Source organism: Schistosoma mansoni, chromosome 1 (genome assembly GCF_000237925.1).
Source record: "Schistosoma mansoni strain Puerto Rico chromosome 1, complete genome".
In the NCBI taxonomy this organism is placed as follows: Eukaryota; Metazoa; Platyhelminthes; class Trematoda; order Strigeidida; family Schistosomatidae; genus Schistosoma; species Schistosoma mansoni.
Window position 1 is genome coordinate 28,277,409 of NC_031495.1, and position 23,470 is coordinate 28,300,878.

The 23,470-nt window shown below is 33.9% G+C and overlaps 1 protein-coding gene across 1 annotated transcript in view; it reads left to right on the forward strand.

The window, feature by feature from the left end:
* Smp_172400 (phosphatidylinositol-4,5-bisphosphate 3-kinase catalytic subunit alpha PI3K) overlaps window positions 1–23,470 on the forward strand; it is a gene marked incomplete at both ends in the record, with an annotated part of 94,620 nt that overhangs the window by 68,089 nt on the left and 3,061 nt on the right. The window contains 6 exons of the mRNA XM_018793925.1: window positions 1,646–1,721; window positions 3,839–4,087; window positions 6,630–6,705; window positions 10,659–10,939; window positions 13,331–13,462; window positions 15,891–16,025. Coding sequence (XP_018648389.1) covers window positions 1,646–1,721; window positions 3,839–4,087; window positions 6,630–6,705; window positions 10,659–10,939; window positions 13,331–13,462; window positions 15,891–16,025 — 949 coding nt within the window. The remainder of the gene's footprint in view (window positions 1–1,645; window positions 1,722–3,838; window positions 4,088–6,629; window positions 6,706–10,658; window positions 10,940–13,330; window positions 13,463–15,890; window positions 16,026–23,470) is intronic.

Sequence of the window (23,470 nt, forward strand, 5' to 3'; positions counted from 1 at the left end):
GTGTCCCCTTGTGCCATATTTATTTGTTTAAATAAATAATAAATAAATAAATTGTGAAACTAGGAATTATCTATCTACTGCAATATATCCGTTATATTACTATTCTTACTTTCTGTAAAGAATATTTATGAAAATGTCCATTAAAATGTTAAGTTTATACCTCTATGTATTTTACATTATTCATTTCTTTTATGAATTGGACAACTTTCTATATCTAATAAACTCTTAAGAAAGTTTTTTCTTCGTTTATATTTAAAAAAACATTCAAGATTATCTCAAAATTCTAGACTAAATAAATCTCGTCTGCATTTTTCATATCGACATAAATCTTGTGTGTAATGGTGTACTCTTGTCCATGATGAAAGCCGAGATTCTTCAGAAGTCATGAGGCCGATGCTCCTTCTATCAACCAGCGCAACAATTTTTATAGGTACATGGAACGTCCAGACAATGTGGAAGATCGCAAAGGCTAGTTAAATAGAAGCAGATATGAAAAGGATGAATAGCAACTGGAAAGGATTTCCCAGGACAGGATTGGATGGCGAGTGCTAGTGGGCGGCCTATTCTCCTCCACGAGGGGTAGCAGGTGTACATAAGTAAATAAGTTTACTTTATGTGAGAACGCTTCTGGTTATAAGTTTTTTTTTAAAGTACTCCCGAATTAGAAATACTATCAGGAAAACTATGTTCTTTTCGATTGCCCTTAAAATAAATAGATCAAGTGCATTATTAGTCATTAGTTTATATAAATAATAATTTTATTTCACACACATTAGTTCTTTTTATCAGCTTGAAGACAGCTAGAGTAATCATTTGAACGTAATAGCATAAGTTCACTTTATCTCGTTTGGTTCTTATTAGCTGCTTACAACCTGTGATATATAAAAATCATGATTACAAAATGAGTTTAAATTGCTTACATGAAAGTGTTAAGTTGGAAGTTATTATGATCACATATCAGTATAGTATAGCAAAAGTGTACATAAATTTAATAGACTGAATAAAATATTTTAAATATATACCTTAAGAAAAGAACATTCTATAACAGTGGTAGTAACAAAAGTCGAAAGGTCTAGAAACAAGTTTTTATGTACTGAGTAAACACTGATAATTAGTAATAATAAAATGAGTTAAGCTCAGTAAATAAAAACAATATTGCTAATTTAAAAGACAGTTGAAATAAAAAGAAGTAATGATGTGATTAATGGAAAGAAAGAGTTGAACAAAGTTTTATGATACAACAAAGAAATATTTGTCACCAAGGCAAAAATAAATTAACAACCAACTCCTTATGAACACATAAATCAGTTTTCTAACACCTGATAGCAACGGCTTCAGAAGACTGGAGTTTGGATGTTTAGTAATAACCTTGGGAGATTGCATTTATGATTTGTATTATGAATTTTGAATACCGCAGGATGTAAGCAGCTGACGAGAACCAAACGAAATAATTTTATTAAAAGAAATTCGCCTAATCAAATAACTGCCCATTTATTTCAAGTATTATTTGCATTTTATAATATCATTGTGCCTAATTTCTGACTTGTTTTCATTTTTGTCGTTTTCTTTCTTTTTCCATATATTTATATGTGTATTTGTTTATACCTCATGTTCAATAACAAAACTATCAATATCAAATTAACAGAAATGATTCAGATGGAACTATTGATGCAATCGTGGTGGAAACTGCGGTGAAAAAGAAAACCGATGATAAACATTCCGTGAGTTAGATTAAGTATGAAGAAATAAGTGAGAGAGCATTTGACCAGTTTGTTTTTCTTCCATGTTGTCAGTTGCAGGTAATTGGGGTGGTTTATATATCTGACCACATCTCTTTCAATCGTCAAACTAATCGTTGACTTAAACGACTTTTGAAGCAATATTTTCCATTCAGATGAAGAGAAACTCATCTCAAACATCTTTGTATGACTACATATGCTGTTCAGAAAGCTTACATTCGTCGTCTACTAAACAGAAATACGTCATTTGATGAATACTCTAATTCATCTAGAAGGTTTTCGGTTGATGGGTCAATCTCTTAAAAGTTTAACGACTGGAACGCTTTATTTTAAAGAATGTGTAGGACAAAATTTAATAAGACGGAGAAAGTGAACGAATATCACTTGACGTAGGTAGTTTCAATAACAGTTCACTATAAGCTCTAACTTGACTCGTAGTGTACATTATAAAGAACCTTCAATGGATTTAAATAATTTTTCAATGTGCTTTGCTATGACAGATACTGTCATAAGATCTATCGATAAACGGAGTTATGTATAGTCTTCTGGTCGTGAAATGAGACTACAGTTAGATAATGTTGGGGATGTCAAATCCCCAGAACTTACTTGGTAAATGGCTCAATTTTGTAATTTTATTTTGAAATTTTGGATTTCTCTGTTTTTGCGCCAAAAGCGCTCTTTTCACCTTCGCGTCGAATTTCCCACTTGTAAAATACCTTAAACGCCATTGGTCCTTTGTACCTTTGAGTGTGCTATTTTGTAATGCTTCCCAAGGATAATTTATTGCTGTATATAAACGTTTGATTTTTTCCCCTTACGATTGCTGTGCTTCTGGCTGCTACGGAATATATTTTTCCCTCTTCCAACTTGGACTTCTTACTCTAGTTAGCTGGGTCTCAGTCGCGTCAGAATAGCCAGCTTATTGGTCTCTGGTCACAAGTCTTTTTTTCGTTTGCTAACTAGTGAATTTGAAACGCTTCAGATATAACAGATAATACTATGTATAAGTTCTAGAACCTCTAGTAGATGACACATATCTATCTATTTTGTATACATCACGGGTGTTTATTGGATTTACTGTTTTAGAGATGTCTCGATGTCACAAAGGATGAACTGATCTGGTTTTGTATTTTAATTTCTTGATGTTAGGTGGATAATCATAATTTATGCCTCAGAGAAACATTATTACCTGGTCTTTTTCCTATATGATGTGAATATTAAAAGTAATATATCGAGGGGTCAAGGATAGAATTTGTCAGTGCTGTTTTATAAGACATTAGAGATAACCTAGAAAACATGAAAGTAAACTGATGGCAAGCCCTTGTGTTAGTGAAGGTGAGTAAGGGATTAGCACTTCTCCCTTACTAATACTGTTGTAGAACATTTATTTTTGAAGAAACTAACCAAACATCGAAAGTATTGTCGACCCATAAAAGCGACTCTGAATAAAGGGTGAAAACTTCTTAAGAGTGGCTCTCTCCATAATATTGGATCCCTACTTCTTAAAATCTTACCACTGAGGCTGGAAATCCATGAGGAAGGAGAGTGAAAACCAATCTTTTCTAACCTATATATCTTTCTTCAAAATATCAGCTTCACTGGAGATGCTAATTATCCGTGGGAATCAACTGTCTGCTATTGCATTCCGGCGCACTCGGTAGTACCATTTTGTTTTACAATTTGAAAGTTTCTTCACTTGGTCTTGCTGTTATCAGACTAACCTGTTTGTCATGACAGGACCTCGGCAAACAAGCTTGCAGTTCAATTTGGCCTTTAAGATTTCCCAGTCCTACCTATCTGTCAATGTAACATCTATGACCAGGTCTGTAATTTACACGCGTTATTTTTCATGAAATACATATCTGAAGTTGTTGCATACATGCATTGTTCTTTCTAAAGTTGTCTTAGCTATCATAATACACTTTAACTATTGATTTGGTGTAAATGTATTATTCAAACTACCCTCAGACTTGACACTTAAAGTTACTGTAGAATTACAACTGAACATAATTTTCAAATTGTTTCATATATATTTTGTGAAATAAATCGTTTTTTCTTGATATTTTTATTTGATAGTAATTTATATTTCGTTCTCATAGGATTATTACTTCCCAATGAATGTTTGGCGGGAAAATTGTCGAGTTCCAACTAGAGTTTACCGTCGTGTTTCAGATTTAGAAGAATTAGAAACGCGATTACAAGAGCGTTTTCCAAATTCAGTTGTTACTAAAACTGTGTCACATATCATGAATGCTTTAAATTCAATGAGTGTTAGTTCTACACGATCCCAAGATCATGTGCAATCTTTAACAGACAGCTTACTTTCAGATGATGATATTGTGTCCAAAGTAAGAAGTTATATATACATATATATTTTTGTCATCTACTCTTTATTAGGTTTTTGATAAGATTTCATTATGTCTTTAGGCTAAATGTTAGTAAATCCTAGCTTTTGATCGTATTCAGAAACGTAATTGCTTTTAATGCGCGTTCTAGGAATAAGAAACCACAGAAAGCAACTGTAATAACCTATCAATAAATGTGATCAGTAAGTTAGTTATTACCTACGTAACGTCTGACGCATTCGTGTATCACTTCAGGTAACCATACCACATTAGCACATCGTGGTAAATACCAAATGAGTAGGAGCAGTAACAGTTTAACAATCATCCCTACTTAAAACTATTTAATCTTCTAAAAAGTTGTAGAAATTTCCATAGTGATTGTGAACAACATATGTAAGCAAATAATATTGTTTTCAATTAAATTCTTATCACGCTTTACTGCAATATACAGTAATATTTATATGGATATATAAAATTATTAAACCGATCAAGACAGTTTAAGTCAGTGATTACAGTGGAATATAACAGTGCAATAAAAATAATAGGTAAAAAAAAATACAAATTGACAATGTGATTACAGGTGTACTGGTTGTGATAAGAAGCCTTGGAGCCTTGAATCAATGTTTCATTATAGGCAGTAGATCAGTGACTTTAAAAAGGGTCACTGAAACGACATTCATTTAAAAATCATAAGATTATATGATAAGAAATGTTCAGATAATTGGACAGTGAAGTGTATTTTTGAAAAAGGGGGTAAGGAAGGATAAACAAACAAAGAGTATGGTTTGTTAGGCCTAATTCGGCCAAGAAAGAGATAAATATGTTACGATTTTTTTATGAATACAGACACTTGAGTTATTAGGTCAAACCCCTATAGTTCCAGCCATGTACTAAAAAGAAGAAAACAAAAATTCATAAAAAAGGTGATTAGAATTATAATGATACTGGAAATATCAATCACACAGTTGCTCTAATTCATTAATATACATAATGAAATTCTGGTTTTGAATAAACATGAATATTTCTTTTGCAAGTCATCGCCTTTCCAGACTATAGTATAGTATAAAAATGAATTTACTGATTATGAGGTGATTTATTGTATCACACTACGTTGTAAACGGGTCAGTACAAAAACATATTTATCATTATATTTAAATCGTTGCATGGAAGGTGATGGGAATGAACCTCGAATTTCGAAACCTAAATATGTTGAATTTTAATGTGGGATTGCTTTAGTGCATAAACTAAACTAGATTGAATAAGGTGTTCAGTGCTGGTATATAAGTGTATTTTATGGAGATAATATTTTTTTGAATGCCACATTTGAGGATTGTCCCTTGACATAATAAGTGACTGACAGATAAATAACAGTGTAATTCAATACAAGGATTCATGCACTTTATAAATTGAAAAATATTAGCAAAGTGCTGTCTAATACTTTATTCTGCGACTTCACTATAATCGCTTTTAAAAATGACGTTGGTGATAAGTCTTGCTGATTGAACGCTATACTCGGATCCTAAGCTAGTTTTGTAACCCCCAAGTTAGAACTACGCAGCGACTTGAACACAAGTGAAAAGGCGCAAAATATCCGAGAAGCACTTTACTCCAACGGTTCACTTATGCACAGAAAATATAGGGTTTTTACAACATTTTAAAAGTCCTTGAGTTTTCCTGAAAATTCTGGGATACTACTAAACATAGTAGCAGTGTAGTAATCAGCCAATCAGAAACTCTGCATGTGACTTTTCATTTTCGTGATGTTTCTAGCAAAACTTCTCGTCAAATGCTGATTGGATAAAATGCTTCCTAATGTTTCCTGAGCTTGTCATGTCTATTGCAAGAAATTTCCAGGATCGCCCCAACAATTGGCAACATGAAATCCCGGAGTTTTACTTTATTCCTCATTTACTCATACCAGTAATTAGTTTGTTTTATTCGACAGATAATTTGCTGGTATCCGACCAAAATAACATTTACCTCGCTATTTTGGAGGTAAAAGGTCTATGTAGAACATAGAAGTGGAGACAGATAGCTGGGAAGGAAGAATAGAATGAAGAAAAAAGAAAATTATGAGGTATTAAGACCGTGGCAGAAAAAGAGGTTGTACCAATTTCTTTTGGACATATAATTCCGGTTTTTTCACATGTATAGTGATTAATTCGATGATTTTAGAAGATGCAATGTAACTGCCTTTGACAGCCTTCGTAACTTTGAACGCAAGGTCCGCTTTGTAGAGTGACCTGGGTTTACATGATGTTTGATTACTGAGCTCCTTATTGAGCCGTTCGATTATATTTCCTTGAAAAAGCTTGGACCAGATGACCGAATGAAATAGTGGATTTACTTCAAGTCCAATCACAGATTTTTACAAATATTATTTTCTTCCCTGTCTTACGTTAACTCAGCGCCCGGCTACAATGAAACTATTCGTTCAAATTTAGACGAAAGTTCTTATATCTACATTAAATTAGACATTATCCCTTATTTATTTTATCTACCAAACTATATATTTTGTTTGTATGTTCTTTTTTTTCTCATTTAGAGTGCAATCGTATATACTTTCTTTCACAGTGTATTATTCGATGAAAGATTTACTGCTGAAGACATGCCATCACAAGGTTAGTCAATTCTACTTACATTGTGTATCTGTCTGATTACGTAAAAACCCATAGTTTAATCTTTTTTTGTTAAGCACTGAGATTGAGATCAGCATTGTGATCATCATTTAGGTGCCGTTGAATTTTTCTGGCCGTCTAATCGATCGCAAATACAATGAGCCTCTTCTTCGATCTAAATAAATTTAAGCTTTACTTCAACTATCTTCTAGTATGGCTTGTGAGGTTTTTACTTCAAGGTGTTCATATTTATGACAATGTTTCTATAAATTGTTTTCTTTTAGTGCAATGGCAAATTGGACCGATGCATATATGTGCCTGGTCCTACGTTGTAGCTGACTGACTGAATGATTCCTCGTCGGAATCCCGTTTGTAATAGAAATTACACTTTAATGATATTAAAACTGCAAATACCCGCCTCTATATTTCTTTCATCCATTACATACGGACACTTGATCACGTTTATGAAAATATCATGGATATATCCGTCGATCAAATTGAAGAAGTTGGCAGAGACAAAAATATGAATTTTCATGTATTCATTACACAATGATAAACCAGTTAAGCTTACTAGTCAATATGTCCATAGTTTTCACATAGTGAACTTGTTCGTTAGTAAAATGAGTGATTTCAATCATAATACTTATCTCGTTTTTCTTTTCAACCGTAAATACAAGAAAAAAAAAGCAAATTATGAAGTAATTATTTTTCGTATTAGCAATATTTATGTTCTATTGAATATGTCACTCTTGTTATACTGAATTATGCATAAACTAACTACCTTAATATGATTAGTAATAATTTATTTCAGTGTATCTTTTCTTCATTACAGCTGTTTAATTAACTTCTTTGTGTAAGCATACTTAGTTAATTAAAACTAAATTATTTAACACTGTTTTCGGTATTTCGCAAAGGGTTTTTTTTGTCTTCGCCTTACTCTAATTTTATTTTTTTTTTAAATAAAAAAGGTAATTAGTAATTACAAATGAACTTACTGTTTTATCTTAACAAAATTTGGAATTGCTTTTACTGTTTGAACAAGATTTCTTACTCTCATTTGATGTAACCTTGAATTACGAGTATTTTAGGGCTATGATGTTAGTACACATATTGTATTTGATGACTGATATTTATAACTCTGATAGTTATAAACAAAGCCGGATCTTGTTAAGTTTAAAGGTTAGAGCGAGTAAACGTAGAAGATGTAAATTAAAGAAGTGTAAATCCAGATATCTATCATAAGTAGAGAACTGAGTATAGAGAATATAGTTTGAAATGAATGGAAGCAAAATTGCTAATTGAAAGTTGTGAGGTGTATTGGAAATTTAGACTTAGAATAATATACCTACAATTCGGCTACTGATGTCTATTTTGAGCGTAATCAGTTGATACCCGCGATCACAAAATTCGCCTATCTTGAAGACCTTAATCACAAGGTATTACAACTGTAAACTTAGATCAGTCAAACAGATAGTGGCTTATTTGAAAAGTACAATATTGTAGTCTGACTATCGTGATCTCCTTACAAACAACATTACGATAGGCTTTGATTTTGCATGCGTGATATTATAATGCGTAATTATACTATTAAAACCAAATAGCTTTTTCTAACTAAAATTGTTTTTTTTTTCACTATTTCGTCATATTTTAACATTTTTAAAATGTTCATTCGTCAGCACTTATCCTCTAGAAGTAAAGATAGTTTGTTTATATATGGCGAATTAAGTACACATAATTTACAGCTTTCATTTTGTTTTGTTTGCATCTTCCGATTGATGTTTAGGACTGCAGCTGATCAGTCTCTTATTGGCATATATGCATCCAGGGTGGATTGCCTTGATATTACCTTAAGTTATAAGCAGGGACGGATGTTGGCTAGCAGTGGAATCCAGCATGCACATTTCGTCTCATTTGTGCCTCGTCGGCTGGTTGTACCTGCATCCCAGAGTGGGCATTTCAAATAAGGTCTAACCAAAAGCTTCCACTGCTAGCCACCACCCATCTTCTCCTAAAATTACATTTTTCGTCTTAATCATTTGTTCAGTATAATTTACCAAATATTGTTTTCAAGTCTGTTAGATTTTAGTTTACAACACAAATTGTTTACATATTTATGATATTTAAGGTTGAATAAATTTCACAACTCATGAATAAGCTGGTATGTAACGATACATGGTTAGTAGAATAAATTCCTAATCATCTTATTGTGGATTGGTAAAATGTTATATGTGGTTTGGTTATATTATACAGTTCAAACACATTCTCAGTTAATGAAAAAAGTCAAGCTAAATTCTTTATTAAATAAATTTATGAATAAAGCTTTGTTTTTATCAGAAAGGGTTTTTGTGGAGATTTAGTATTTTCATAGTCGAAAGTTAGTTAGACCACCAGGGAAAACCTGGAAGCACTGAACGGCCGTTTCGTCCTATTGTGGGACTCCTCAACAGTGCGCACCCACGACCTCGTCTCACGAAATTCGAACTCAGGACCTACCAGTCTCGCGCCATATGCTCACTAGCGACTGACTTCGAGAGGTAAATCCAGGAGTTCTAGTGAGAAGCAGTGACCAGTGGAGTTCAAACCACGTCCATTGTGAGATAGAAACTCACTGAAGACAATCGGTGGACGGTTGCTCAACTTCGTGGATTGTTTGGAGTTAGACATAAACGTCATCGGATGCCGGCTCAGTGGTCTATCGGTTAAGTGCGCTGGCGCGAGACTGGTAGGTCCTGAGTTCGAATCTCGTGAGGCGAGGTCGTGAATGCGCACTGCTGAGGAGTCCCACAATAGGACTAAACTGCCGTCCAGTACTTTTAGGTTTTCCATGGTAGTCTAGCTTCAATTGACTCACGCTTTCAACTATGAAAAAGCTTTGTTTGTTTATTTCAAATACTTGCATCATATGGAATTGATAACTTTGTTCTCATACATTCTCTATTTTCTATTCTATAACTCATTATGATTGGTTTAATTTGATGCTTTTTGTTTTGTTAGACGTTTTCGAATATTTAGTTCATCTAACCTAATTTGTGCTAATCAAGTTTTAATCGTTAAAAACTTTTTAAAATTCATTTCATAGTTTGTAAGGAAATATTTTTGTATCATAAAGCCAATCTCATTACTGGTTGACATTAGTTGAAAAACTAGTTGAAAACCACGAAACACTCGATAATTGTTTCATACAATCTTAAATAATACCTATGAGATTAGCAACAATAAATCTACCTTGGTATGAAATGAGAATAATCTTCACCGAATATATTGGATTATAATCACACGTTATCTCGAATCGTTGTTAGTTTTACAATATGTCATTGCATTCCAAATTCAGTAGCTAAATGATATCATGCTTTACCTGAGGACCCTGCATTCAACAATTTGTGGGGATGTATACACATATTATTCTGATGATTTCAGTCATTTTGAGAGATATTTTTGTGATTTCTCGGTTTTTAGTCGTTAGCGTCACGTCTTGATGAGAATCATCTTCAAAGTGTGATTTGCCTAACTGTATAATGATTTCTTTGTATAGACTAAATAAGAGTATATTGAAAGAACACAAGTTTTAACACTATTAATTTTCTTTTTTTTTAAAAATCGCAAACAAATAACATTCGATGTAATTGTATGGTGGAACTCTTCACCCCTTATGATCTGTTCTTGTATGAAAGATGTAACCTTTAACTTTTACAGTAAATTTAATAGGATTAAAATTCAGTAATTCATATCTCCATCTCAACTTGTCGTAGAATCTTTCTGATCGGAATTGTTTACCTCACTTGTTATTGAAAATCTAAAATAGTTCATTCTTTAAATATCACTCTCAATGATGTTTACACGTGTGTTAAATTGTTCTCAATTAACCAACTAAATTCAACTCACCCTATGTTTACTTACAATGGCCTACTTCAAAATCTCCATTTCTAGTCTTTGTTTGTTTGTTTTTGAAATTCTAGGGCTGACAACATCGACTTCATCATCACTAATCAAGTGTTGGTCATCTTCATCACCATTACAAGATTATTTACCTGAAAAATCTAAAGAATATACAACTCCTTTACTCATCCCATCATTATCTTCATCATCATTATCATCGTTTCATTTGTTTCATAATAATTCTGATGATTTATTAACATCAAAATATAAAGTAGACTATTTGCCAGCTGTACATATTCAGTTATATTTAAGTGAGAACTCCAGACGTTTAGATGTTTTAATCAAGCATGCCAGATGTTTAGTAAGCCTGTCTTGTACAATTTTTATGGTATTTACTTTCATTAATCACTTTCTAGCCTGTTGTTACTGTTATCGGTGTTCTGATTTAACCTATTATTTCGGCTTGCTAAACTCAATTATATGTGCGTGGGACAGGCATATGATTGTCTTTTTTTGATGATTTCATTTCCACCCTAATATTAATGATGTTATGAATAAAAACGGATGATTGTTTTTTTTCACCTATCCATTTTTCTGGTTATTCTTCTTGTCTAAAACAGTTTTTCCTCTTCTTAGTTTGCATGTTTACTAAAGGTATTTACTAGAATAAGCTTGTGTCATACTGTCTGATCAATGCTTAATGCTAATTGACCTCTGTCTATGAGATTGCAACATAGCCTCTAGTCTAAATAACTTGACATTATGAAACATACTTGTTTTGTTGTTTAATGATACGAAATCTGAGGCATGGACTGAATGATTTACATATACTCAATGCTACAGCTTACTAACAAGCATTGCACCTAGGTCTATAGCCTCCTGCCTGTTTCTTTTAAGGTGTACTTCGAAGAGAAAATAAGTAACAAATAGTTTATGATGAGATTATTCATTCGCATTAGTGTACAGTGATACTGTGGTGTATGTTATTTATATCCACACAAGTATTATACAGCGGCGGTCGGGCATTGAATGTATTTCAGTCGAAGATCGATAGCGAAAGAACGGGAAAGAAATGCAATTGGTGTGAAAATGCATGTACAATAATAATCGGAGACAATGGACTGATATTTGCATAAGGAACGTTCAAGATTGAGACAATTGATTGATAGTTTGCAAATTAACTGTTTACTTTATGGTTGTCAGATTTTACTGAGATATTCTGTAATTTTGTGCCTAAATACACCCGATTGTCCCCACTTGTTTTCTTGTTCACTACAATACTTGTTTCCGTTAATGTTACTTTTGGTCTGTACACCCCGTCTTTCTTCCACATGCCATGCTTAAAAAGGGTTTTCAAGGATGTTTTTTCAGAAACGTGTAGCAAATCAATATTCTTTGACAACATCAAATATCATCTGTGATGTTTGATGACTTATCAATATAGAAATTAATCATCCTCAAATACGTAACTTATACTTCAGTATATGTCCATGAGAATTTCATTTTTTTCAGCTAGTTGAATGATTTTAATTATGATGAGTACTAGACATTCGGGAATTGTCTAAGAAACTCTTAACTTACAAGGCCTAAATTCTGCTTATCCTTTTATAGTTGCGCAACCTGTTTTTAACTTTCTACATGAAACAATATAAACCATAATATAATAGATTGTTTCATTGTCGTAGGCATGCACAATAGGATTATTTTCGCTATCACAAGAGAGATTCGAAGCTAATATGCTGTATATTTTAAGTAAATGTATTTCAAGCTGAAAAAAAGGTGGTAACTGTTATGAAATCATAACTTGTAATAAATATTCAATCATCCTTTTTCTATTCTTTGTTTCCCATAATATGTATAAGACATTTAAATTTCAAAAAACTCAATAAAGAGTTTTTTGCCATAATGATATTCTTGTGTTCTACTGGTAAGCCCTCAGCATGGAGACTGAATGCATAAGTCATCGTTATCAAAGATGTAAGCTAATCTTTATTATCGATCAGTTAATAAAACTATCTTCAACTATGCTAACTCATTACATTACAGTAGACTGAATATAACTTTTTAACCTCACCTAACAAGCTCAATACATTCATCCGTGAAATAAAAATGAAATGGTTTACACAGTGGTTAATTGTTTATTACTCACTCACTTTTGATAAATGATGACACCTGAAATTGAATTAACTGATAGTGGGAATACACTTTTCATTAAATCACATGATAGAAACTTTTTGTATAGACAAGACCATGCATTGTGTTGCTTATTTCTATAAATAGGCAAAATTGAAATATTTCAACTCTTTTATTCACCTATGAAGTAATATGACTGGAATAATTGACAGATTTCTTAATTTTTTATTCTTTTACTGAAAAAAACTGGATTAATTTATACAAAGATTGTTCTGTTCGGAAACATTAGGCAATATCATATGACATTAATGTTAGAATGACTTATGTATCGACCGGATTCATCTGTAATATACTAGGTGAATCAAGATGCGTTCATCAAATTATTTATGTTCTGTTGTGACTATTTGTTTATACTGGAGCCAAATTCAGATGCACGCTTTGTTGAAACGTCTCTGGATTGCATTGATCAATATTTACCCCAACCAATTGATCATATTGCTGTGTATTGTGCCATAAGGTAATATCTAATCGAATGTGAGAAATAATATATATCTATGCATACATTCTATTGTAGGTCAGTTTCAATTTTGATCTTTAAATCTTTTTTTAAATATTTTAGTACATTCCCGGATCTAATGAGCCACCAGATGTGTACATAAAAGTTTATTTGCTTTCTGGTCGACGTCGTAAAGCAACTAAACATAAAACAAACATTGTTCGACGATCTAGCTTTCCATCATTCAATATCACAGTAAATCGTACTCATGTCTCTCATTTTTCAAGAGTTTGTTTTCTCTTTTTTGTAGTATTTTCATAATGTTTAGAGTGCATAGATTATTTGAACATTGCCTTTGTTTAATACTTTTTTGATAATATTTATTGAACCGATAGTTTCATCTTATCTGTGCATTTGTATAAGTAGTTTTCTTTTAAACCAAATAGGCTCTTGTCGATATGTCTTATTCGCCTTCATTGTTGAATAGATTTTGGTAGGTCTCTATGCCAGATGTTGTCTTTCCCCGTGCTTAAAGCTGGTACATGTTAGAAATAAATGGCTGTCTCAGCTTGGTTGAAATATATATTCACCGTTATCTGTTGGTTGAGCTGAAACACTATAAGACTCACTTAAGTTTCTTTTAGCTTAGTTTAGATTACCTACTAAAGCTTTTTGAAGAAGGCCTGAATGCTTTCTGTAAAACTCATCTGCTTTTGTTTATCCAGACTACGGTGAATGGGAATATAGGCAATGCAATACGAGAGCTTGTTGTGGTTTTAAATCTAATCCTATGTTTGTATCAGTGTGAACACAAGAAGTAGAAATCTAGTCCTCAGATATACAGAGGATAAATCGGTCTCATCATTGGCTAGGTGAGGTCGAAGGAATAACCACAATCGGACCATATGAGATTCAGAGAAGTAGAATGTCGACCTTAACAGCTGCTGAAGTTCTATCTAATAATGCCTGTTTTCTGACAGGCTCAGATTTTGGAAGCTTCTACGTGTTTAGGTATTAGTTTCAAATTATCAGGGATAACATTTTCTAAACTAATCGCCTTAGGATCGTGGTACTTGAGAATAAAGATAGTCAAAAGAAAAGAGTTTGTAATAAGGATTGAAGAAGCCAGTGAAGAAAATTCCCCTTTCGATTAAATCATTTACTCAAGCTGTACATTCGTATTTATAGTTGTATGGTAAATATATTTCTATAGAAGGATAGAAAAGATTGCATCATAAATTGATTCGATAGTCTTATTATCAAATGAATGTACACAATAATCAAGGGGTAAGTTAAGAATATATGAATGGAATTAATTCACGGGTGAGAATTATGAAAGATAATTATCCGCTTGACAGATATGGAGGGTAATAATAACTGATTACGGTTTAAAATTAAAAAACACTAATTTGAAAAATCAATAATAATAATAAACCAGAGCATACCACGAAAGGAAATTAGGGACAAAGAAGGATGAGAAGTTGGAAGTTTTTCACGCAGAGTTTGAGCTTGAGTTGCTCTTCTTCACCAAATTTTCTTTATTTTTATTCAATGACAATGGGTTATTTTAATTATTTGATTGAACAAGTATTAAAAAGTAAAGATGGAATTTAACCGTGAGTAGTGTGATTTTGGGTTATGTTAGCTATTGTTTACAACGTGGAAGGATTCTCCTCCTTGAGGTATACGAAAAGAAATCTAGATTAATAATATTCTTAGCTACCTAAGAGCATCGAAGACGGCCACACACCTTCCTTTTCAGACTTCATCACCAGCGACAGAAATTTGTGAGTTAAGGTGGGGTGTGCTAATTTTAGTACTAATCTTTCCTAACCACATTCTTCTGCTATGGAAAGACACCATCGTTGTAGATGCTGATTGTTTGAGGGAAACACTTCACTGCCACGCCATACCAATAAATTCCAAACTTCCAGTTCGCCCTTGGGTAGTACGTTTTGTGCATTCAGTTTAACCGTCCTCCAACCGACCTGTCTAGCAAGATAGAACATAATAGAGCAAGTGTTCAACTATTATAGCCATATTGACACATGATGCGAAAACTAAACTGCCATCAAGGTAGCATCTATAGTTGTGACGCTTGACTAACACATGCTTAAAATTTAGAATATAATCAAAGCAAATAAGATTTATTAGTTTTACAGAGCATATATATTTGACGGAATGTTAATATTAGTGCTGAAAGTTTTAAGCAGTTCAATAATTGATAAATAGCTCTCAGAATGTGATAACTTGAATATCAGGGCTTTGATAATTGATCATGTTAGATGTTATACTATTGAATGTGATATATATTAGCAACTTGTCCCCAGTGATAACAGTACAAATGATTGTACCTTCGTATTCACAAGATTATATTCAGCAGAAGAAATTACTTGAAAATTGGTAAAAACTAGATTTGATGGAACTTGAATAGTGTATATCTGTTTACAAAATTATAAAATATGATCTTATTTTAATATTTGGTCGTTTAATAATGTAAAACAAAATCTATTTGAAATGTATTCATTAAATCTCAAACTTTTTATTAATGCAAACTTCTGAGTTTCTTTTTCTACATTATACAATTCATCTTCCGGTTGCCTAATTATAATGTCAAATTTCTTTCTCTTTTTTTTTAATATTTTTCACCTATTAATATTTGGCCACTTCGTATGATTAATAGTTCTCCTATGACCTCATCCCAAATGATATACAGTGTGGTTTTATTGAAGTTTCTGCTTGGCATGCTGTTCATATTGGTGAAAATATACCATTTGGACAAATCTACATCCAACTGAAATCGATTCGTCCAGGACACGTATATTCAAACTGGTATATACTATGCTCAGATCCAGCATGTTTGAGTTAATTTCTTTACAGATAAAATACTAAGTTTTACATTCTACGCCTTGCTTTCAATTTATTTATTTTTAATACACATAAACTAGTTCCCTCGGTGGAACAAAATATACATCCTAAACTTCTTATTATTTCGCTATCACTTAAGAATTTAATTAGTGACTTGTTTATTCTAACTACTCATGCATTATTTGTGCATTAAGATCATTACAGCTATTTAATTGTCTTCTCACTATTATATTTTTATTGCATCAATGAAATTCCTTACACTAACAAATCCCATTTTGTAGATCAATTCAACAATCAGCCACCTCATCTATTCACATGCGGAACGAAAAGCCGTAACTTCTTCCGAAGCCATTCAACATATCGAAATTACAAAATTCCTCTCTTTTCAAATGAGGGGAATAAAAACATATATACATATACTTAGTCACCTATTTCTAGATTTAAAATGAAGTAAGCTTCCGTGATCATTCTCTCTTACTCATATACTCACGTTTCGGCATGTTATAAGTTCTATTGTATTCTTCTCATTTCTTTTTTTATTATCAAGAAGCAGTCAGAAATAAAAACTAATATGACTTGTAAGAAACGCTTGTATTTCCTTTGTCCTATTTCGATAAAAACCTCTATTGTGTAATAATGTTATTTTCATATATTGTTTTACAATGGTCAAAATCGACGTGTCGGAATACTTCTTTTGTATGATAATAATAAATACAATGAAATTTATATTTGTGTTTGTAGTCACGGGTATATATATATGTTGGTGCCCTGTTGATTTCCTTTCATACTGATCTTTTTTTTATTCTTGTGATTGTTTTCTCTCATGATTGGTGTGTACTTGGTTGTGTAAAATAATGTCTTTCCTGTATGTATATATAATAATAACTGTTAATAAGGGTTTACATAATATTTTTTTAATATTTGTGAAATGATTTTTTTTATGTGATTAATATCGATATGCTCATTCGTTTCTTCCTTTTTTTGTGGTTAAGATTTCTATTATGAAAACGAATAAAGTGATTTTAGTCATAAACTATTGTTTCATTGTTTTATGATTACAATATGGTTTACGTTAACAAGTGTAATAATTCAGTTTATAAAGTTGTTAGCTACTGACCTGATCCATTTTGTTAGGTGTGGAGTTCCTACTTTGGGCTATCATAGTACTCACTATCAGTGATTAGAGACGTGAAGTAATATTGCACAAAATCGTTTGAAGTAACCCGATTGCATTTATTCCCTACGTTAGCAAAAATCTTGAGTTAAGTGTTATTCTTAACTTGTCTTTTGGTCTCGTTTGTTTGTTTTGAATTGTATTTCTTTGATAGTTTACTTAATGAGTTGATCTTAGTTAAGCTACAGTTGAAAAGCAGGAAGCATTTGACAGCTGCTTTATACTAATATGGAACTCAGTCGTATCCATTTGATGACCTCTTGGGTAACCAAACCAAGGATCTTCAGAGCTCATGACGAACGCTTAACGTTTAGAGATCGGCCGACATCCAGTGGTTTACATGTCTTACTTCAATTGACTCACAATTTCCCTCAACTATCTACCATTATCTTCATTGGATAACTACCTCACACCTGATACGATTTGACGCCACTGATCACTACTTCTCACTAAAACTCTTAAACTTTCCCCCAGAAGTTATTCACTAATGAATATATTATTCTTTGTTGATATTTCCAACGTTAAATTTAATCTCTCCCATCTACTTCCACTCTTTGTTGATTTCCCTTCTTTTGCTGTCGTGTAATGTATTACATGTGCCGATATAGATTCATTCCAGGCCCAAAGTTGATTACAGCTAGATGAACTTTGAAACTATCCGTCTTTTTCATTGTAAAAGAATCATGTCCACGTAGAAAACTTCTACGCATGGAAATAGACTATTAAAAGTATGTAATTTCGATCAGTATCCCATTGTAGAGTAACTTTAATAGTAAGGTTCTGTGATCACAGTCAATGAAAGCTAATGAATACACGTTTAAGCATTAACAGTAAAAGTATTTTCATGGAGGGAGATGTTATCTACCAACTGAAACACGCATATGATATTTTGTTCTGTTATTAAAATCCTCCAAATGAAGTTCATTATCTTGAAACACTATCCATCACATTTTGTACAAATAAGTGAATATAAGTAACAGATATATTTTTATAAGCAGATGTTGACCTATCAAGTGTTTGATAATATTAGAACTAACAATCTTTGAAATTATTACCACCAGTCATTGTATTAGCTAATTCACATGGGATGACTACAAAATGATATGCTTCCTAGGACAAAGTTATTTGCAAAATATTGTTGTTCACAAATTTTAGATAAGCAAACATGTCATCTTGTTTTATAGTGTCATACATTAGATCAACTAATATAACTAACGAAATTTCATGAAATTCACTTAATTTCCAGATAACTCTAATTGTTAAATATCTTAAAGACAAGAGAAATAATTTCTTAATGTAGTTCTAATATCAATGACATCCTCTAGTACTCTGTAAACAAAGAACTGCTTCTGATAAGAGGAAGGAACGCTTACTTACTTACGCCTGTTACCCCTCGTCAAGGAGCATAGGCCGCTCACCAGCATTCTCCATCCAACTCTGTCCTGAGCCTTCCTTTCCAGTTACTATTCATCCTTTTCATATCTGCTTCTATTACCCGGCGTAGTGTGTTCTTTTCCGCTTCCCTTCCGGATTCCAAGTTAGGGATTGCCTTGCAATGCACATTGGTGATTTCCTTAATGTATGTCCTATCCACTTCCAACGTCTTTTCCTAATTTCCTCTTCAGCTGGAAGCTGGTTTGTCCTCTCCCATAAAACGCTGTTGCTGATAGTATCTGGCCAATGGATTTTGAGTATTTTGCGTAGACAACTGTTTATAAATACTTGTACCTTCCTGATGATGGCCGTAGTAGTTCTCCACGTTTCAGCTCCCTACAGTAGAACTGTCTTGACGTTCGTATTGAAGATTCTGACTTTGAAATTAGTTGACAGTTGTTTTGAGTTCCATATGTTCTTCAATTGTCGAAATGCTGCCCTTGCTTTGCCAATCCTCGCATTTACATCTGCATCCGATCCTCCTTGCTTATCAACGATGCTCCCCAGGTACTTGAATGTTTCCACCTCTTCCAGAGTTTCGCCATCAAGCGTGATTGGGTTGGTGTTCTCCGTGTTGCATTTGAGAATCTTGCTTTTTCCTTTGTGAATGTGGAGGCCTATCGATGCAGAGGCTGCTGCTACATTTGCTGACTTCATCTGTATTTGTTCGTGTGTATGAGAGAGGAGGGCTAGGTCATTTGCGAAGTCCAAATCATCTAATTGATTCTGAGATGTCCATTGTATTCCGTATTTCCCCTCAGATGTCGAATTCTTCATAATCCAGTCAATCACTAGAAGGAAGAGGAATGGGGAGAGTAGACAGCCTTGTCTGACTCCGGTCCTTACCGGAAATGCATCTGTCAGCCATCCTCCATGCACCACTTTGCACTGTAGTCCATCGTATGAGTTTTGGATAATGTTGACAATCTTTTCAGGAACTCCATAGTGTCGAAGAAGTTTCCATAATGTTCTCCTATCCACGCTGTCAAACGCTTTCTCATAGTCAGTGAAGTTGATGTATAATGACGAGTTCCATCCAACTGATTGTTCAACGATGATCCGTAGTTTCGCAATTTGGTCTGTGCACGACCTATCCTTACGGAATCCAGCCTGCTGATCTCGAAGTTGGGCGTCTACTGCGTCTTTCATCCGATTCAGCAGCACTCTGTTGAAAACTTTTCCTGGTACTGATAACAAACTGATGCCTCTGTAATTCCCACATTTGCTCAGATCTCCTTTCTTTGGTATCTTGATGAGGTATCCTCCTTTCCAGTCCGTTGGCACTTGTTCCTCTTCCCAAATCTTCTTCAATAGAAGGTGAAGCATGTTTGCAGTTATTTCAATGTCCGACTTCAGTGCTTCAGCTGGTATATTGTCAGGTCCTGCCGCCTTCCCACTTTTGATTTGTCTGATGGCCATCTTGACTTCTTCGATCGTTGGTGGAGTGATATCTATGGGAAGGTCAGTGTGTGCTGGTTCGATGTTCGGTGGATTCAATGGGGCTGATCTATTCAGCAGTTCCTCGAAGTATCCTGCCCATCTTTTCCTCTGTTCTTGAGTCTCAGTGATTGTCTTTCCTTCTTTGTCCTTGATTGGCCTCTCTGGTTTACTATATCTCCCTGCCAATTTCTTCGTTGTATCATATAGTTGTCTCATATTCCCTTCTCTTGCAGCTTTTTCCGTCGCCGTTGCTAGTTCTCCCATGTATTTCTGTTTGTCGGCTTTAATGCTTTTCTTCACTTCCCTGTTTGCTTCTGTGTAGTCTGCTTGTGCTTTGACTTTCTCTGCTCGTGTTCGGCTGTTGTTAATTGCTAGTTTCTTGTTCTTCCTTTCTTGAATTTTGTCCAGGGTTCCCATAGAGATGCATTCCTTGTGATGATGTTTCTTAGGACCAAGAACCTCCTGACAAGTTGAAGTTAGTGTTTCTTTTATCCCTTTCTAGTTGTCCTCCAAAGTAGTTTCTTGTTCTTTCAGTAGATCCTGTAAAGCTTGGAACCTGTTGTTGAGTGTTATCTTGAATTCGTTGAGCTTGTTAGTATCTCGAAGGAAGGCTGTATTGAACCTTTGTAGTGCTGTTTGTCCAGTTGTCCAGTGTTTCTTTAGCTTCAGTCTCATCTTGGCCACAACCAGGTGGTGATCTGAAGCTATGTCAGCTCCCCTCCGGGTTCTCACATCTTCCATTGATCTTCGGAATTTTTTGTTGATACAGATGTGATCTATCTGGTTCTCTATGGTGTGGTTCGGTGAGAATCACGTGGCTTTATGTCTGTGTTTGTGGGGGAATATTGTGCCGCCTATAACCAATTTGTTGAATGCACATAGATTTGCAAGTCTCTCCCCATTTTCATTTCTCCCTCCTAGTCCATGTCGTCCAATTATATCTTCATATCCTGTGTTGTCCACTCCAACTTTAGCATTTAGATCTCCCATTAGGATGGTGAGGTCCTTTCGTGAGCACTTTGCTGTAATTGATTGCAGCCTTTCATAGAACTGATCTTTATCATCGTCGTTGCTATCATTGGTGGGTGCATAACATTGGATAACGTTCATTGTGATCCCTTGCTTCTTTGTTCTGAATGATGCTTCGATTATCCTGGGTCCATGAAATTCCCATCCTACAAGTGCATTTCGTGCTTCTTTGGACAGCATTAGAGTAACTCCCTGATTGTGTGGAGTATTTTGCCCTTCGTGACCGGAGTACAGCAGCATCTCTCCTGTACCTAGCCTTTGTTGTCCAGTTTGTGTCCAATGGGTTTCGCTGATTCCGAGTACTGCCAAGTTGTATCTCCTCATTTCCATTGCTATTTGGCTGGTCTTTCCTGTCTCCCACATTGTCCGGACGTTCCATGTACCTATAAAGAGTGTTGCTCTGGTTGTTAGAAGGTGACTTCCGAAAAATTTCGGCTTTCATCATGAGGCGTCATAATTATTCCTTCAACTCCCAGGGCAGAGTTTAAATGGTTTGAATTATTTTTTCTGGTTAGCGTTTTTTTAGCGAGTTAGCTTTTCTACGGGATGGGGTCGCTAACCCCATGCCCAACTCTCCTCCTTTACCCGGGCTTGGGACCGGCAGTAACTCTAGAAGAGCTACAGGCGGAGTTGGAAGAAACGCTACTAGTTGAAAATTTACGTTTCAGTCGGCAACCTTTATGTTGTACTTTCTTTTGGTTCGGATTATTTGTTTGTATTTTAGATGTAAGCGTACCACTCAAATATAACAAATTAATTATATGGAATTAATGGATAGAATAATGGTACTTTCACACTGTTGATTCTAATATTTCAAGGAGTAATATGGTCAAATCAGCTTACTATTATACTACAATGGTTTGAATTGTTTGTTCTGATTAGCTTTTTTTTAGCAAGGTTTTTTTTCTATGAGATGGGGTTTCTGACCTCATACATCGCATTCCTCCTTTACCCAGGCTTGGGACCGGTAATGATCCTAAAAGAGCTACATGATGAAAATTACCTACTGCAATTCAAAAATGCAAATCTGAACAAAGTTATGAAACAAGTATAAAAGAATGGTATGCAGATTGAAAGATATATTGCAAAAAAATTCTGGATTATATGAAAGTTACGATAATATTGTGACCTTTTGATACTAAACATCATAAATTAATAAAAATATTAGGAGTATAAAATGAAGAAAAAGTTTTAGCTCCAATAACGGCTTCAATTGATACCTTCATCTTCGCTTCATTATCTCACAAATAGCTATTTGTTCCGAATCGGTACTCTTGATCACAATATCTATTTGGTAACTTTCACTCAAGTATTTTGTTGATCACTATCGAAATCAGCACATTTAGCAGAAACTTTCTCAGATTATATTGATGACCATTTCTTGAATTAAGTAATCTCTTGTTAACTATTAATAAAACGTATATTTCATTGCTCTCTTCATTTTTTACACGATCAGATATTCGTTTTCCCAAACATAAATAGCGCTTCAGTTAAACATCTTGTGCATAAATAAAACCTTCAATGCATAACTGTATGTTCTCGTGGTCAGTTGACAGACTAGGAATTCTGTTCTTTTCTGAAATTTATCAAGCTTGAATTTGTGGAATCGTTTCATAGAAAAATTATCAATTAGATCACTTGAATAATTCCACTATTTTATGAAATTGACAGGGACCTCATTACAGATAGTATAAAGTCTCACATGATAAGCTTAGAATTATTAGTGAATATTAAAAAATTTGGCAAACTCAAAAGACTTTATGCTTTAATACTTACTTATAGTGTTTATCCGAAGAGGAAATCCCATTAATACTATGATTTTTCGCTAGCAATTACAGAACTCGTAAAGAATAAATTCAGTGAATTGGGAAAACTTTCATGAATATTTAAAGCATACATACAGGGAAGATTCACTTACTATTGTTTGTTTGTGAATTAAGGCTATATCGAGGCAATACGCACAGAATGCATACATGCCAATAAGAGACTGACCAGTTGCTGTCCTAAATATCAATGAGAAGATTCAAACAAACAATACCAAGTGAATTTAAACTTCACCCCATTGCACAAGTACGTGGCTATCAGGACTCAGTAGCTGAGTGGATAACGCGATGGCGTACTGGGTTCGAGTCCCAGAGTGAACTTCAACTCTGAGATGCAGGTACATCCAGCTGACGAGTCTCAAATAGGAAGAAACGCACATCCTCGATTCTACTGCTAGCCAGTATCCATCTTTACTTATACAGGGAAGATATTATTTAACACAACCAAGTACACACCAATCATGAGAGAAAACAATCACAAGAATAAAAAAGATC